The sequence below is a fragment of the Thalia democratica genome, chromosome 4 (assembly GCF_965202585.1).
Source record: "Thalia democratica chromosome 4, ktThaDemo2.hap1.1, whole genome shotgun sequence".
Taxonomy (NCBI): Eukaryota; Metazoa; Chordata; class Thaliacea; order Salpida; family Salpidae; genus Thalia; species Thalia democratica.
Window position 1 is genome coordinate 65414026 of NC_139168.1, and position 18694 is coordinate 65432719.

At 25.5% G+C, this 18694-nt stretch overlaps 1 protein-coding gene across 2 annotated transcripts; it reads right to left on the reverse strand.

Moving 5' to 3' along the window:
• Positions 1–15710: 15710 nt before the first annotated feature.
• On the reverse strand, positions 15711–18694 carry LOC145834565 (N(G),N(G)-dimethylarginine dimethylaminohydrolase 1-like). Of its 2 annotated transcripts, none has more exons than XM_082942019.1 (6): positions 18525–18694; positions 18215–18350; positions 17945–18053; positions 17454–17650; positions 16531–16765; positions 15711–16281 (listed from the first exon to the last, which is right to left on the reverse strand). In XM_082942019.1, the coding sequence occupies exons 1-6, from the start codon at positions 18671–18673 to the stop codon at positions 16265–16267; spliced, it is 843 nt and encodes a 280-aa protein (XP_082798145.1). In that variant the 5' UTR covers positions 18674–18694; the 3' UTR covers positions 15711–16264. The 2 variants fall into 2 exon arrangements, with proteins under 2 accessions (XP_082798145.1, XP_082798146.1); XM_082942020.1 differs by having other exon boundaries at positions 15724–16281; positions 16625–16765.

Consider the following 18694-nt stretch of genomic DNA (forward strand, 5'->3'; position numbering starts at 1 on the left):
GCGTTTACTAAACTAGAGTGGTCAGCGGTTTTACCAGAAAAGTAGTTGACGTGCCGTGTAGTATTAAAATTTTATTCTTTTATTTAAAGAAAATATATTTCTTATTCTAACTTGATTACACTATACTACAATTATACTAACTTGTTAAATATCTTTTTTATAATAACAAGGGTTCGTGCGCGTAAGGCTAAATCGGGCTAAGTCAGGCTAAATCAGTTTTTTTATTTAAAAATTTGAGAACCTCACTTTTTCTCAGTTCAAATGCTTAAAAACTTTTGATTAAAAAAAATTGAGAAATCTTTTAAGATTAAATGAAGATGTGAGAATATTTCTAAATAAAGATTAAGTTATTAAAGACAAAACCAGTAAGTATTAGTAAAAATAAATGCTTGAAATCTTTTGTTAAATCTTTAAAAAAATTTTAAGAATGTTCATTATTTAGTTTTGAGTAGATTATATACGTCATGATTATAAAAATTCATAAAAAAATACAGTTTAAACATTACAGTTTAGTTGAACAACTTAGCTGTTTGTTTGAATTTGTTTACATCAGCTATGTTTTTCAGAGCTTAGTTGGTTGAACTGTTTTAATTTCAAATTTAAAGGCTTTATACCATATACTTTTCAAATTAATACTCTTAGCACTTTGTTCATACATTTTACTGTTTATTTAAAGTTATAAGAGATATTCACAACACTAAAACTTAGCTTTAAGATATAAGTACTAAGTTTTGTGGGAGTACAACTTTTAGGTACAATTCAATTTTCTTTGCAAGAAAAAAATATTAAAGTTTTTTTTAATTTAAGTGTAAGCTTTTTAAATCTGATACGACATCAACAATCACTGTATTTATTTAGAGTTTAAGATTTATAATTATGTATCAATTTTAAGTATTAGTCAAAATACTATAATAAACATTTTTTACTTATTTTATACTCGTGTAAGCGTTTCATTTTAAATTTTAATAAAACACGACAATGCATATCGTTTTATTATAAATCTTCTGGTTATAATGTTTTTACTTAGTGCTAAATTAAGTTGAACAAATGTGTTTAGTAATTTAAATTGAATTTTTACACTAGTAATAGATTAGATATAACACTTATTTTAAAACTTATCACTTAATTTGTTATGTAAATGGCACAGGGGGGTTAATCACCTTTTTCACAATTTAGTCTTATTTTATTAAGTTGTAATTAAGCTATGAGTTGCTTATTGCCAATTTTTAAAGCTCAAACTATTTTTGAGATAAAGCTGGTTGAAGTCGGAGACTACAATAGTAATAATCAAAACCCCATAATACCTAAAATTATTTTTAAAGGGGATTTTCCTTACTTTGAAAAAATGTCAGGCTAAATTGGTCTCAGTCAGGCTAAAGGAAACAAAAACTCGCGCACGAACCCTGAATAACTTATTCTATTTTAAGAATCATGTTATGTTTTGATATTAATTAATTTTTGTTTTTGTATAGTATCATCTTATTGTAGCAAACAAAAAATAATGTTTAAAAATGTGTTTATTTTTTGCTATTTAAAGCTCAAGTTAGTAGTTAAGTATTATGTAACTCGATAAAAAAAAATATTCAAAAACGTATGTTCGTTGACCTTATTCTGGACTGTTGATTATTTTATCGTGTTCAATAAAGTTGAAGTACTTATAAAACAAATATTTCTAAATATTAATTAGTCAGGGTTTATCAAACTTGAAAAACTTAAATTTAAATAATCTTTATTATGAAAATTATTTAATATAAAAAGTAAGAACAGTTAATTCTCAAAAGTTTTCTTATGATAGTTTAAACATTTTTTATAAAAAGGTTAAAAAAAGTATTAAAATAAATTTAAAACAAATAGTTATCAAACAATGTTTAATAAATTATATCATTAACCACTTGATACAACGTTTCAATGCAGGATTTAGCAGCTTTTTCTAAAACGTGGGCTATTTTCCTAAAAATGACGCTCGCGGGCGGCACTCTTAATAGAAATGTAACTTTCAGACAGAAGTTGTTTAAAGAATTGACTGCACGAAAAGGTGTGTGATGTGAAGTATTTTGTTTTGTATTCTCTTGAGAAACCATAGTGATTTTTTTTTACCAAGCCGTTTTGTTGATGGAGATACTACTCTAATTTCATTTATTATTAATATGTTCATTTTAACACATCTAAAAAAACTCAAAGTTGTATTTACTTATAAATATTAAATACATGTGAAGACTAAAAACAACTGACATCGTTTCGTGGATGAGCAAGCAAAAACAAACTACTAAAATGTGCATTTGAATTTACTTCAAAGAGTACAGTGAGTACAGATATAAAAGACAATTTTTTTATGCATTTAACTGATCAGCAGTAGCCATTCCTTAACAATATGAATTACCTTTTTGTTCCACAAATTATGCCGTTTTTGCTTCAAACTTTTCAAATGATTTCAGTATTTCGATGTTGAAAACTTCTAGATATACGTAAGTTTCTAGTTATTATGAAAGTTAGTGTGATAGGTAGTACTAAAATCTGAATTACAATTTGTGTTAATCTTTAAAAAGAAATATTTTATTAATATTTGTTTTATGTATGAAGCTGTGTCATACTTATTTAAACAAAACATTTTGTATTTATTTAAAGTTTAACTATTATTTATTTTTTTTTATTATTACATATTTTTTATTAAATTGTTAAAAATATTTTTATTTGATTACAGGTGTTACATTTTTATCAACACAATTACTTTAGTTCTGAGACTACTATCAATCATTATACTCACGTTCAGTTTGCTTGTTATTATAGTCATTACGCGTAACAAAAACTCAAAAACAGTCGGTCTTGGACCAAAGTTTTACTAAAATTGGTTCAAAATTTCAACAGCTTTAAGCGATTAAGTTAGTCGCAGTTTTGATTCTACCGTCAATCATTTATAAAGAGTGGTATTACGTGTAAGTGATCATAGCAGCATAATAAAACATGACAATACAACTGCAAATTTGATCGTTTTCCAAAAACGCTTTTTAAATTTTCTTATCAAAGTTTACAACAAAATTATTTTCTGTCGTAATTTATGGTTCTGGTTTGATATCCGTTAATTATATTGTCTTTGCTGCTGCTAATCGTTTGGCAGTATTTGTGTGTCCACTGTTTTATAGATCCCATAACATCAAAAACACTGCAAAATACACTTGCGTTTATATTTGGATATTTTATTTATCAGTTGTAATATATAATCTACGTTTTAGATTTTCACGCAACTGTTTTTCTATTTCTTAGTTTTCACGCCTACACCCTGTGAAAATGATGTATTTTTCCTTGTTGTTTATTTGATAATTATTGGTACTTTTTTGATTTATTTTTAAGTCTTGTGACGGCTGTTGCGCTGCATAAGAAAAACTTATAAACAAAAATAATTCAATTAGGTACTAAACAAAAAAAAGTCTACAAAAATGAATTAAAATTAGCAAAGAACTTGATCATAATTGTACTTGCAACTCCTATAACACTTTGTTTTAGTCTGTATTTAATTTCTAAAGAATTTTGGAGTGGAAGTTTCCAAAATTTTCATACATACTTTTTCACATTAGTTACATTCTTTTAATTTGTGGCACTATATGGAGCTTTTTAGTATACATGTGGAGAAACAAAAACTACAGAAGGTGTTTAGTGAAGATAGTAAATAAACGACAATAACAACATATTTAACTAAACTATAAATTTAAGGTTTTAACATTTAAAAGATTAGTTTTAAAAAGTTTTAAACCTTTCTTGAAACCCAACTTAAATTTTTACATTTCAGTATTCAAAACTAGCTAATTTACTTTTACCAATTGCGACGCTTGATGACGTCATAGGTGAGTGGACCAATATAAACTGGTTGGGCGTCACTTTTGCACAAGGTGACACTTTTAAAAAAGACGCCGTGAAAAAGTGTCCCCTCGTGGTAAAGTGACCCTGCGTGCAAAAGTGACGCCGTTCAAAAGTGTTACCTCGTGTAAAAGTGACCCTTCGTGCAAAAGAGTCGCCGTGCAAAAGTGACCCGTGCCCATATAAACTAGCTACTATTGTTGATTGCTTTATATTTTGTAGATTTTTGACATAAAAGAAACATTTGAAGTAGTTTAAATTGCTCTACATCCCAATGACTTTCTTATGCTTTGTCCTTTGCTTTTACTAGTTTCTGAGCTAAGCTGTTTAAACTTATCCTACTTTTTTTGAATTAGCAAAATTTAAATTTGGTTAAGAACACGTGAAACGTGAAAAGTTTTCAAAAACGCTGAAATGTATTTTGTTTTGTTAATTTGAATAAAAAAAACTTATTCATACTGTTAAATAGATTAGTACGGTCAGTTTGTTTACATAGACTAGATTAAAACCTAAATTTTATAAGCTTTAACGGAAAGTTGAGATCAAAAAGTAATAAATTACGCATTAGTAATTTGATAAATTTAATTTAATTATTTATTACTTAAAGCGTGTTCCCATTTCAATGCACTTGACTAAAAGTAGCAAAAAAAAATTAAGTGATTAAAAACTTTTTTAATTTTTTTAATTTTTACTCATAAGTTTAAACGTATTAAATTCTTTATTGATAATTTATATTTCTACTAATTTACTTTCAGCGTACAAATGTTAGATAGTTGTGTACAATAGCTATTATTTTAAATTTTTAAAGCAAAAATTCTGCTGTAATACTAAACAAAACTTAAATTCTTTGACATAACTACAATTTTTGATAACAATATTGTTAAACATTTTGAAAGAATTTAGGTGAAGTTAATAAAGTTTAACAGGTTTAATTTTAATTTTTTTCTATAGTCAATTATTTCAAGTTACATTTTTTTCAAAGTACGCAGATATTTTAACAGCCTTGAAAAGAAAAATTTACTTGAATTTATAAAAGTTAATAAATGAATAAAGTTACTTAAAGTTTTTATTAAGCTTAGTTTATAAAAAGTGCCTATATGCTAAAAAATAGTTATTTTAACCTATAGATCATCTTAGATTTTATTTAAATAGTTTCAGTTTTTTTTTTGTATTTGAAGTTAAATTATGTTTGTTTCTTTATAATTGTTTCATTTTTTTAGTAATAAATCTCAGTTTCCGAATTAAAAAATACATTTCCAATATTTTTTTTTGTTTTTAACTAATTGTTTCATTCGTTTTTAACATTTAAAATCTATCGTATTAGTATAAACGCTTTGTGTGTAATTTACACTCAAGTTCCTGTTAAAAATACATAAACTATCTATTGTGTGATAGTTTAGCTACTCTATATTGAGGTCATCATAGTTTAAAATTGTTAGTCTGTTGATGCATTTTTGAAAAAAAAAATCAGTCGTTGTTTTCTTAAAGCAAACTTAAACTTGCACTTAATAGCAAAACAACTTTTTATTGTTCGTTTCACAAAAGTCATCGCTGAATTTTTGTTTAAGTTAATAAAATAAAACGTTTATGTCAAACTATAATAATTTATAAGGAAATAGTAAGGAAAACATTATCTTAAATACAATAATACTAGCTTCCTTAATGCTTTAAAATTCTATTATGTTTTTTTATTTTATAATAACAACATTTCCTATAAATTGATTTTTTTTACGATTACAAAACACTTTACTATGGTATTTAAAAAGAGCTTGTAGCTTTTATAGCCTTTATACAATAGCTAATTGCACAAGGGTTTTCAAAAAGTTAAAGTGATTTATTTAAAATGACAAAAAAATTGAAAAAACTTTAAAACTTGTTCTGTTTTAAATTCAATTTGGTTATAATTTTTTTTTTCTATTTATAATAATAGAGTCGTTATTTTTTGAACTTTTTGCAATTGTTACAGCTTTACAATCTTATTGTCTTAAAAGTTGATATTGTGTAAATTCAAAATTATAATCGCTAATTTTATCATAGTTGGTTGTTAACTTTCTAAATTTATCTTAATTATCTGAATCATTTTACAAGTGTTGCATTAGTTTAAATTAATAGTGTATATATAAGTTTTTGATTGAAACAATTAAATTTTTTTTAATAAATGTAGTTTATTTTCAAAATTTCTAATAAAAGTGAAAATTTTATGGTATTTAGAAACATCTAAAGCTAACATCAAAAACTTACTTGCATTCGTAGTATCATTTCAAAATAACACAATATCGAAAATAATAAGCATTAAATTACTTTTAAGAAGTAAACCGTTTAATAGTTAGTACTTGTATACAAATTTTGTCTAAATTAGTTAGCAATCTAATTAGTATAAGTACTTTTAATATTTTTTAGACTAAGTATTATTAGTTTTACATGGAAGTTTAAAGGTAATCTTTTGTTATCTATCAATAGTAAAATGGTATATTGTTTAAAACATATGTGATAATTAAAGCTTTCGCATCAAAACAATTATTAGTCACCTTAGCGTATTAAACTATCTTAACACACAATGTTCATTACACAACAATATTTGTAATTGTAATATATAATTTTTTAAACAGCTAAGAAGAGAACAAATAGTAGTAATTGATAAAGCAACGTTTTTATCTTTTTTTTTTGATTTTCATAACAAATTCTATAGTACATAAACTTTTTAAAAATTTACTTTTTAAGACATTTTTCTAATCTAAATAAAATCACATAAGCTAATTAATAAAAGAATTTAGCAAATTTTGGTACATTGAGAGTGAACTAAACCTAGAATTGCTAGTTTTTTTGTAGGCTTTTTTTTACAAAAGAATGTTTACAACTCAAACTAATTTAATTAAATTCAGTTAATAGTTATTGCTTTGTTTTTAAGTATATAAATCCAAAAATTAAAAGTTTATAATATTCTTAAAAAACTGTCTAGTTTCGAAACGAAAGTTTAACTTAGGATGCTATTGTATGTTTTTTATTCTAAAATATATGAACTTTATATGTTATGAACAATAAATGTTTTTATTGTTTTAGAAACTTGTAAAATTATAAAAAATAAATTTTTGTACTGGTAACACTTAAATAAAATAAGCATTTACATAATTTTATTTGTTTTGTTAAAGTTAAAGTTTAATAATTTTATTAAAAACATCATTTTGCAAAATTGTGTTATAAGTTATTAAAAACTTATTTTTTTAAATTAGTTATGTTAACCTAATTTAATACACAAAAAAATATCTATAAATGACAGATTAGGTTTAACTTTAACAAAAATGCAACAAAAAATACTTCATAGAGTTTCTTGTTGTTTTGTAAAAGTAATTTGGTTCGATTTTATTTGTACTGTTCTATACTAATAAATTTACCTTAAATCTAACTACTAAACATCTCATCATTAAAGACTTGTACTGTAGTTTATTATAATAAACTTATAACTTTTAGCTTTTTTAACCATATTAGGAACTTGTAGTTTGACTTTTAAAATTGCTTGACTTCAACTAGTTAGTGAAGTTGATTTAAAAATATGAAACTTGAATTTAGTAGGCATTATCTATTATTTTTAAAACCAAATCGTTATACGCTTTCTATAATAAAAAATATATTACACAACAAAACGGTACTAATGTAAAGTTTAAGTAACTAATTTTAGTGTTTGAACTAAGTTTTATAAAGTAAATTAAACTTAGAATATAAGTTTTATACGGATAATTTAACTGACTATCTTAATTAAATGTTTCAAAATAGTATGTTATAGACTCTTAAATTAAACTAAGTTGAAGTATTTTATATAACAAAATTACAGTTATAATTAATACAAATAATAAATAGAGCGAAAGTTTTGTTTCAATCTGAAAGCTCAAGAATGTAGAATTTCTTTAAAATATTTAAAAATTCAAGATTAATTTATACTTTTAAAAGTACTAAAACACGTAAATCAAAAACTTGTCTTGTAGTTTTTTTTTAATACTAAAGTATAAACTATCCCTTTGGAACTTATTAAGTATTTAATACTCTATTTTCTTTTCTTATACTTGACAATAAAGTTGAATGTTAAAGAGTTACAAATATAATTAGATACTTGCTACACTCAAAACTGTTTTATTTGTAATACAAATAAAAACTGTTAGATTATATATAGTTTTACACAACAAACAGACTATATAGCAAAATGTCAATTTTTGAAAAGTACTTGTACCTTGCCTCTAGCTTCTTCTATCTACAAGAAGACAAAAAAAACAAAAAGGCACACTAATTCCTAAAAACTGCCAGAGTTCACCAAATCTAAACACAAATGATTCTGATTTTTACTGCTTCAAATCGCCAGATTTGGGCATTAATAACAGTTTGAAAATTACTTCGGTTGACTTAAACAAATTCATTGCAAATTTTAATCACCGACCCAGTGTTTATGCAAAACTTTTTGAAGAGGATATTGAAAATAGAATAAAAGATCTATCTGCATATTCTTTCCTAAATCAAAACTACAAAACTGGGATGAATGAGAAAAGTTCGAGTTGTGAAGATATAAAAATCAAAAGCAGTTCAACCTCAGTTGAAACGGAAAGTAGCAAGATGAGTTGTGGTTTCACACAACCTTCAACTTGCAAAAAAGCTGCTTGCTCTATACACAAGCTGTTTGCTGTATGGTTCAACAGTAAACTGGAACAAAAGAAAAAAGACTCTGAAGGTGAAGAGGCTGATGATTTCAAACCAAAGAAAGAATGGCCTGACTATAAAGCTTATTTGTTCAAACGATAATTCTCTAAATTCTTTTGAATAAACTTTTGCTATACTTTTACAGGTCTTCTGTAAATTTTAGTAGTGATATGTTGTTTTACTTCGATTAGTTGTATCTCGAAAAAAAACTAAGCTAATCTATTTAAAATATGTTATTTTAATTTTAAGGTACAAGTTTATATACAAAAAGTATACCCTTGCGTAAGTATTGAGTTTATAAAAGTTTAAACAAGTCAAATTTGTTAATGCTTTATACACAAACTATTTGCTGAATGGAGAAGGTTTGTTTGTCGGTTGAAAAGTTGTATCAATACTGAAAAATTACTTTTAATATTAATTTTAAAGAATTGACAAAAAAACCTGATTTTTTAAAGTTGTAAATATTTGAAAAGTGTAAAAACGTGTTTAATCAAAATCAAGAAAACATTTAATAAATCAAAAATAAAAAGTAAACGCTTTATTTGTCTATGGTATATCATTTACCGTATATGTAAAACTAATAAACTAATGTTTTAGGACTATGTGATTAAATATAAATAAAAAAAGGTTCTAGTCTGCACACTGGTGCTTTATAACGTTAATCTATCGGACTCCGGGTAAGTTTTAATATATACATATATACGTTGCAAGTATAATAAACTATTTGTGTTCAAAAATTATTTTTTTTTTAGTTAATAACTTTACACTAGTACAATAAATTAAATAAAAAAATAAACTTCATACTATGTTGCAAAAAAATTTTTTTGAATTTTTTTTTGAATTGCAATTGATGATGCTAGAATAACTAAATTAATGATCATATGCATTGCTTTAAAAATTATAAAGTAAAATATTATTAAAAACATGTTCACCGTTTAACTACACTTAGTTGCTTGTAGTAAAATATGAGCTAAAATTTTGATCATACTGTATATGTATAAAGACAAAGTTATATACTACATATACAAATTTTAAAATGAGGTAAATTAAAGCAGGCTCCCGCTTTTTTTTTTACTGTGAAATTGTCATAAAACCATTTATTTCAATGTTTGCAAGTTTTTATTATTAAACTTCCGTTAAAACTAACCTTTCAATTTCAATTACTAGATATTAAACGATTTTCTTCAAAACGATATCTAAATAATAAACCATGTTTCTCTATAGTTTAGTTTTGTGCTAAATTTTTAGAGCAAATAGCATTTCGATTATAGTGACATTGCGATTTTAATTATAAACAACTATTTATAAATGAAAATTATTAACAAAAACACTCAAACAAGTTATTTTCTAGTTTTATGAATAAATTAAAAGGACACTACAGTAATATCATTAAAATGTAAGTATTTAACATTTAGTTTATAAAGATTTACTGCAATTTTAATAACTTTTTCTTAACTCAAAAACTATATTTTTGCAGAGTAGGTGTTTAATATTCAACAACATACGTCAAGGACAAAAGGCTGCAAGAACAAGCCCACTAGAACAGTTGTTTACACAAATGGGTGTCATTTTTTTAATATTCACTTATAGAAATGAAAAACTGAAGAAAAGTGACTTTAAACATCAGTTGAAGATCAACTAATTACACTAAAAGATTTATTTAAATTATATTTAGTAAACATAATATTTTAGGTAGTGACTAAATTTCAGCTTTTTTTTTAATATTAATTTGTAAATATGGCCGAGTATATATTTTAAGTATTATCATCAAAGATCAAAAGAGATAATTGAAAATTAAAGGTTTTAAACAACTAATGATGTGAATACCGAATGAAAATGTACTTGGTATGAATAAACTCAAGTTCCATATGCTTACTTTTAATCTCTAAATTATCTAGTTAAGTATTTGTTGCTATAAAAGCTTTAATATACCATCATTTATTCTCTTACATAAAATCCAATTTTTTTGTTTGTGTTTTAAAAACTTTAAAAAGTTTTTGTTAAAGACAAAAAAAATGCAAATTAACAAGTTCTACTTGAAAAAAATAAAAACAATAAAAGTAATTGATCCTAACTTCTTCTACGTTGCGAAAGTCAAAGCCTAAAATTTTATACTTAGAAATAGTAAAGCGTATTGTAAAAGAAAGTGCGAAAAACGTATAAAAGTTTCAGCAGGCAGATAAATTTAAAAGTAAATAAAACTTTTGTACGACGTTTTTAAATTTAAACCAATTTTGCTTTGCTATTATGTTAGTTAGGTAACTTTGCTTTTTCAATATAATACGTATATTAATCATTTCAAGTTATATGCATTTAATTTATTTAAATAGATTTAAACTTAATTTTTATGAAGTTTGAAAAAAAAACGTCTAAATAATGCTTCAACTAAAATTGACCTTTTATTGTTTAATCTAGTGGTAAAGTTTGAGGAAATCAAATATACTTTAACTTTAAAAAAATAATTTTGTTTGCTGTTGTTAAGTAGTTTGATTGATTTATATTCTGTAAAACCTAAATTTCCCTTTTTTTATGTTAAAATTAAACTTAATTTTAGTACTAATACATTAACGTTCTTACATATCAGGCACGTGGCTTGGTACGTTTCTGTAAATCTACAGAAACGTATTTTATTTCAGCTTAAAAAGACTCTGCTTTCTTAGCTTTAAGTATTCATTTAAACTTATTTATGCACTCCTGAGCGATAATTTCGACATGTATGCGCTCTCTAACGTTTTTAGTGTCGTAAAGATTAAACGAATTAAATACATCAAAGTTGTAACATTTAGCGCGTTAAAGCTATTAATTTGACAAGAGCTGCATGCAAAATTGATCCTGATGGAAGCTGTAGCTTCAAAAATCAAAATCATACAACTTTATCTTACAGAAATTTGCATAACTTGTTGTTACTATTGACTACGTTAAATGTTTGATTTAATGAAAATAAACGTTTTTGAGTTAAATTATGATTTTTTTATACTTATTTTTAATAAATGTTTTCTGGGTTTACACAAGTGGCAAAACATAAAGAGTCATAGGGGGTGTGGAGCAAAATAAATTGCCTTGTATACACTTATCACTCGTACTTCAACATTCCATTTTTAATGTATTAACATAATTGCAGAGTTTCAGATTAAATTCAATAACATTAGAGGTAGCTGTGTTCCCGCTAGGACGTTATCACGCGTCATTTCATAGGTTTAAAATTTTGTAGATTCGTAACTTTTTTGAGCTAGCTACGTCCCTGTTACATATTATAAGCATATAAGTTTGGTTAAAAAAAAAATGACAACTCAGCTTCTTTTAGTTCAAATAGCTGCATACAAAATGTTTACCCTAAAAATATTAAGTTGAGATATAAGCTGCTCATCCATACAGCTGAGTACTTGACATTTAAAGCTAAAAATAAAGCTGCAATGAGAAAAATGCAATGCGTGGGTTATTAGCGCTAAGCTGAGGTGATTTTTGATGAACATGAAATAATAGTAGCTGAATAAAAAGCAGAACAAAGGATATATATTTACTAAAAAATGCATGTTATCTCACACCAATGTTTTACATGAAATAAATTTTCAATCAATACAAAAAATCTCATCGGTTCAAGCTAGAAATGTTATAAAAACAACATATTTATATTTCATGTTTTTGTTGCTAGTTTTTGAACAGTAGTATTTTTGAAAATTTAAACTATTTATTTAAGTTAAGATAACTGTTGTTGCTAAAATTACTATATTTTAGCATCTGAGACAGTAAAGCACTTATTTTAGAAATAAACAAAAAGTTATTTATCTTTGATTACGTTATTATTCTGTAAATACTTTTTTTAAACATTAATCATTTATTATGTTTCTTTTAAAGTTTTAGTATAATTAAAATACATAAATGTTGCGGAGCTTATAGGTTTTATTGTAGTTGTTTTTACGTTGTATGTATGATTTCTTATGTTTAAATTTAAAAATTATCTATGTAAAACTAGTATAGTTTTGAGGTGTTAGTAAAATAAAAAATATGATGTTGTTTTGTTTTTAAAGACATTTTTTAACGTTTTGAACATAACTGCCTAAAACAAACATTTTAAAGAAAAGCAAACAAAAGCAATAGAAGCGTTAAAAATTAATAAGAGAAATTTTTTTATTTGATATTGGTATTTTTTGCCAATTTTACAACAACTAAATAATTTAACAATGTATTCAAAAAGATAAAAATAATTAAATTTAAAAACTGAATATACTAATACAACACTAAATTCTAACTAATAATAGTAGCTGCGATTAGTTAATTAAGTTTAAAATTATTTTTTAATTGTTTTATTAATTGAGCATTTTACGTATTGTTTTTTATCTTACTGTTTATGTAGAATCTATACACGATTTTAGATCGTTGAAGGAATTTCAAATAACTTATTTTATATATAACTTATAACTGAATAATAAAATTAACTAAAATTTTTACAAATTAGAATATCTAGTAAACTAAAATGAAAACTTTAAAGTAAAATCAGCCAAAGAAAAATTATAAGTATCTAGGAGTAACATATGAAAAAAAAGGTTTTTAACCATTAATGAAATATACAAAAATCTTGCTGTTTAAAACTTATACGTTTTTTTTTTCTTGTTACTTATTGTTGATAATATTAGATAAAAACTTTATCAACATTTACAATGAAATAGTTGCAAATTTATAACTATAATAATTAAAATGTCAGCAAATTACAAGGTGTTACCAGAATTTTTTGAAGTTATATCAAGATTGATGATTAAAAAAAATTGTTACTTTCTCAAGTACAAGAGCCTTTGACCAGTTAGTTTGATAATCAGTAGTATTTAAATTTGGCATAATCAAATGATAATTTACAAGTAAACAAAAAAGTGTAAAATTTGTACATCTACTTCTTGCTGATTTGATTTTTAATTTTTTTCTTTTTATTGAAATACCAAAAGGTTTAAGACCGGTTTGGATTACTATAAAAATATTTTTATTCAGAGTTTGAACAATAAATTTTTAATACTTAAAATAAAACAACAAAAATAATTTTTTTAAAATTTATATTGACTAAAAAAAGATATAAATCGAAGCACTCACAACTCATGGGAGCCCAAAGAAAATTTAGAATGCGACAATCTGATTGGACAGTTTGAAAGAGAAATCGATTTTCATCTCCCTGATCAATTTTCGAAAACGGGAACTTCCCGCTCAGCAAACATTGAAAAAGACGGTGATCATTAGTTTGGGAAAACAAAGAAGGGACGTTTTTTGAGCAGTTTGAAAGCTGAAAGAATTCTCGGTGCGACAACCAGAAAAAATAAACTCGTCTTCCTAGTAAAGAGGTGAGGTTCTATACGTTAATAGTTGCGTTTAAAAGTTAGTAACCTATATAAATATATTTAAATATATAAATTTGAAAGGATACCTTAATTAAATTTATAATAAACTTTTCTACGCTTAATAACCTCTTATTTTTAATTTTCTATGCTATTGAAATTACGATTAGACTAAATCACTGATACATAAAAAAAATAAAGTTTAAATAATTTTCTGAACTGGTACAATTAGCAAGAATGTAAATTTTTGACAAAAATATAAATTATATTTATTTACTAACACACTAATCTGATTTATATTATTTATTTATTTTAAATAATGTCGATTATTAAACGCTTAATAATCTCTTACTTTTAACTTGTTACCCTATTGAAATTACTTTTAGACTGAAACACTGTTATACGTTATACGTTTGTCATAAGTTTGTCCTTGGCATGACTTTAAACTGTTATGGTATATGACTCAAAAACCGAAAGGTTTTTTCGTGCACCAGGTCCTTTGACCAAACCTTTTAAGCGTATTTTTTGTCGTTCAATAAACAATACAAAAAAATTAGAAAGTTTAAATAGTTTCCTGTAATTATATAATTAGCAACAATGTACAGTTTTCATGTGCAATTTTTTGACAAAAATTTTAACTCGTTTTATTTATGTAACACAACTATCTGATTTAAAATGATTTTTTTATTTTAAATAATGTCGACCATTAAAGTTATACACAACAAAGGTGTGAAAAAGAGTTACCCGACTACATTTATGCTGATTTACTAAAACACGTTATAAGTCGAAGCACCAACAATACATAGGAGCACAAAGAAAATTCAGAATGCGACAATCTGATTGGAAAGTTTGAAAGAGAAATCGGTTCTCATCTCCCTGAAAAACTTTCGAAAACGGGAATTTTCTGCTCAGCAAACATTGAAAAAGGCGGTGATTATTATTTTGAGAAAACAAAGAAGGGACGTTTTTTGAGCGGTTTGAAAGCTGAAAGAATTCTCGGTGCGACAACAAGAAAAAATAAACTCGTCTTCCTAGTAAAGTGGTGAGGTTCTATACGTTAATAGTTGCGTTTAAATGTTAGTAAACTACACAAAGAATATTTAAATATATAAAATTGAAAGGATATCTTGATTGGTTTTATAATAAACTTTTGGACGCTTAATAACCTCTTACTTTTTATTTGTTAATGCATTAAAACTGAGCTGAACAAAAATTGTCCAGAAACCGTCATCAAGTTTTACGAAGACAATATCAGCCGTAGCTCGCTCACAACTGTTGGTTAAATTGAAACAGAAAACTTGTAGAAAGTATCAATGTATTCAAATTTTTATGGTGCTTTTATTTTTCAGTTACAGGTCTTTTATGTTATATATTAGTTTATCGTTCAGTAAAACTATTACAATAATTATTACAGTTTACTTAAAATTATTAGTTGAAAAAACTAATACTTACACATTTTTTTACTAGCCATAAGTTTTGTAGACGAAAAATAAGTCTTTGTTTTTCAGATTGTTTTTTTAATGTACGATTAGTTTCATACTTCAGCTATAGATAGATGCGTGCTAAATAACCTGCATTATTGAAGGTTTGTTTACGCAAATATCCGGTTATATAAAGTGTTTATGTGCTTTGAGCTAAATATAGTACTACACAAACAAACTAAACTTTATAAATAGTTAGAAGCTGTTTTTATTTCAAATTTAAATAAATATACATGATTTAGCAAAACAGAAACTTATATATCATATAACGGTTACGTTTATATATGTTTTGGAATACGTAGTTAGTTATTTATTTTAGCTTTTAATTGCATATCAAGTTTCAGTGCTACTAAACTTTTTTTCAAAAACTCAGTTGATCAAGATTTAAAAATAATCTGCATGTTTAATATTTTGCACTAAACTAATTGACATAATAAAAAACTTGTTATAATTAGTAAAATTAACACATTAATTACAACATTAGATTTATCAATAATGTAACAATTTTTGAAGTTCTATTATCATTTCAATCGATAATAGTTTAGATATTAGTTAAAAATTTTTGTTAGCTAAAAAGTTAGTAACTTTTTGTTAGATAATTAGCTAAACACAAGCTCATTTGGTGTTGCTAAAAGTTTTGACTTTGTTGTTATTGTATGGTATTTCAGTAAATTAAAAAACAACTAACAGTTTAACAATACTATTTAGATAAATTTTTTATTGGTACTGCAGAAAAAAAAGTTTGTGTTTAATTATGTTTTTGATGATATAAAACAAAATCATATTTAAAAAAATATTTTATATGTTTGAGTAAAAAAAATTGTATTTATTACGTTTATAAGCTAAATAGTAATAATAACACAACAACAGGTAAGGCATCCGTCTACTTTTCCAAACTCATCAAAATCCAACTCTATTTTCTTCCCAACGTTAATTTGCTTCAAAGCCTGAAATGTTGAACTACATTTAATTCATTTCAAAATAAAACAAGGTTGTACCTAAGCATTTTCCAGAGACGTAAATAAATTTTTATGCTTAAACAATTTAGAAAGGTGTAAACTATGCGAAATGATCAAATTAAAGTATCAACGGTAGATTATAGTCTAAAAGTATATTAGAAACTGTATAATGTAAGTAGAAAAAAAAAATTTATTTTCTCTTTTCTAAGAGTGTAACAATTAATGCAACAAATTTACTTTTGCCCAATAAAACGTTTTCCTTGCAAAAGATAGAGCTCGAGACTGATGTTTGTATGCCATGAAATATTTTTTTATAATTTTCTGTACAAACCTCAATTTCCTTGCTACTAATCATTGGTGTGTGGAGAATGACTGAGGTTTCGCCAACTTCAAAATATACGACGTTGCATCTAGCCGGCAGGCTGTCAAGTTCTATATACTTGTAATTTTCTGTCGCTGCTTCTTTAAATTTCTGTAATTTTTATTTTGTGTTTAAACTTAAACCGTAGGAAGAACAGTTAAAAAAAAGAGTAACTGTGTGATAGTGTTAAACAAAGAGTTTACTCTCTATAACACAAAAAACACGTAGAAACTATCGTAGTTTAGTTTAAAGTTGCTAATAAGTAATACAATATGTCATACAATAATAAAATTAGACTTAAGACATTGTGAACTAATTAAAAGTCTAAACGCATTAACTACTTTGCTTACTCCATAAAATTACAAAAAGACTTAAAACTTTGATAAAATTTTTTTTAAAGCACCAAAACAAGATTCATCAACGTCATACCAAAAATAAATTAGTATTTATGATATAAATTAGTATAAATAAATCGATATTATACCGAACTAAAATATTAAACTATTAAATTTTTTTAAATTAGGTTATTACATTAACAAATAGCAAAACAACAAAACATTATACAATCACTTAGAAACCTAATGATTTTTTTTTGTTTATATAAACCATTACAACATTCTTAAATAACGTTATAACAAAAATCGATTAATACTACACTAGTCAAAAAAGGAACCATTCAAGTTTTTTAAACTCAGTTATAAAAAGTTATCAAACTATTTTCAAAACTCTATATTAAGGAAAATAAAAACTATTTAGTTTATTTTCAACTTTTTTATCACAAACACAACAATCAAACTACTTTCAAAACGTCCCTGGTCGCTTGCGTGCCGACGGAAGCCAGTATGGTCCCTCTTCCCGCCAACGTCATGCATGACTTGAGGTGCAGTTCCTCGCTCACCTCTACTGCGTGCACAGTGACGTCACTGAAGTAGTTCCTCATCACTTCAACCGCTTCCACGTTGGTTCTCATGCTCAACCCGACGAACATTTCCTTTCCTTTAACGCATTACAAGGTCTTTAAGATGTTTTTTATAAACAGATTGATTATGCACTTAATAAAATACCTAATCTTTAAAATATAATTGAAAAAAAAAACTAAAAAAAAAGCTTTAATTAGTAGTGCTGATTGTAACATTTCTTTTAACATTTTGTTTAGCACCTTGCTTGTAAACCAAAGTAATTACAAGCTTTCTTGAAACAAAATGTTTTACAAAAGGTATAACTGTTTGCCAATTATTGATGCAAAGTTTCTTTGATCGACATTTTAAAAGTTTTTTAAATATTTTTTACCAGTGAACAGAACATCTCCACCGTCCAATGTTGCTTCCTTGTTTATTTCTGACATTTCTGCAATCTGCAGTCCATCAATATTTTCCAACTGCGCTTTCATTGTACTTTTCTGAAAGCATTAGCAAAACATTGTTAAACATTTATTTAGTCATTTACTTTTGTAATTATTACTCACAATCAAATAATTTCAAAGACATGTAAAAGCTGTTTATTGTTCGAAAAAAAAATATTAGGTTGAGAAATTTTTTTTTTTACTTTTTTTATACGAACCTCATTTCTGCGGCTCGCGTGCCCGGTTGTGGTCAAAATGGCTTTCTGGCCCACCACAACGACAGGGTCTTCTACAAACACGCAATCAGGCAGCATCTCATCTGTTTCCATCATCACTACTTTCAACCCCAAATCTCTTTGAAAATATTAATCAGTTGTACAGAGCAGTTATAAACAAAATCATACAGTTTTTTTGCCGTTTACTTAAAAAACTTATCTAATAAAATTAAATAAGAAAATAGACAAGTTGTTTTTCTATTTATTTTTACTTCTATACTCAGCTTAAAACCTTTTAAAAGTTTTAACTTACTCGAAAGCAGTTTTCAGTTGTTTGTGTTGCCTGTTTATTTTATCCATACAAACTTTTGAATGCTCCATTCTGAGTGCCTCTTTTGCAAGAGAATTAGCAGGTTTTCGCATCAGAACCGATTTACATAAAAATTCGTTTTTATCATTCATTATTAGTAATTACCTAACAAT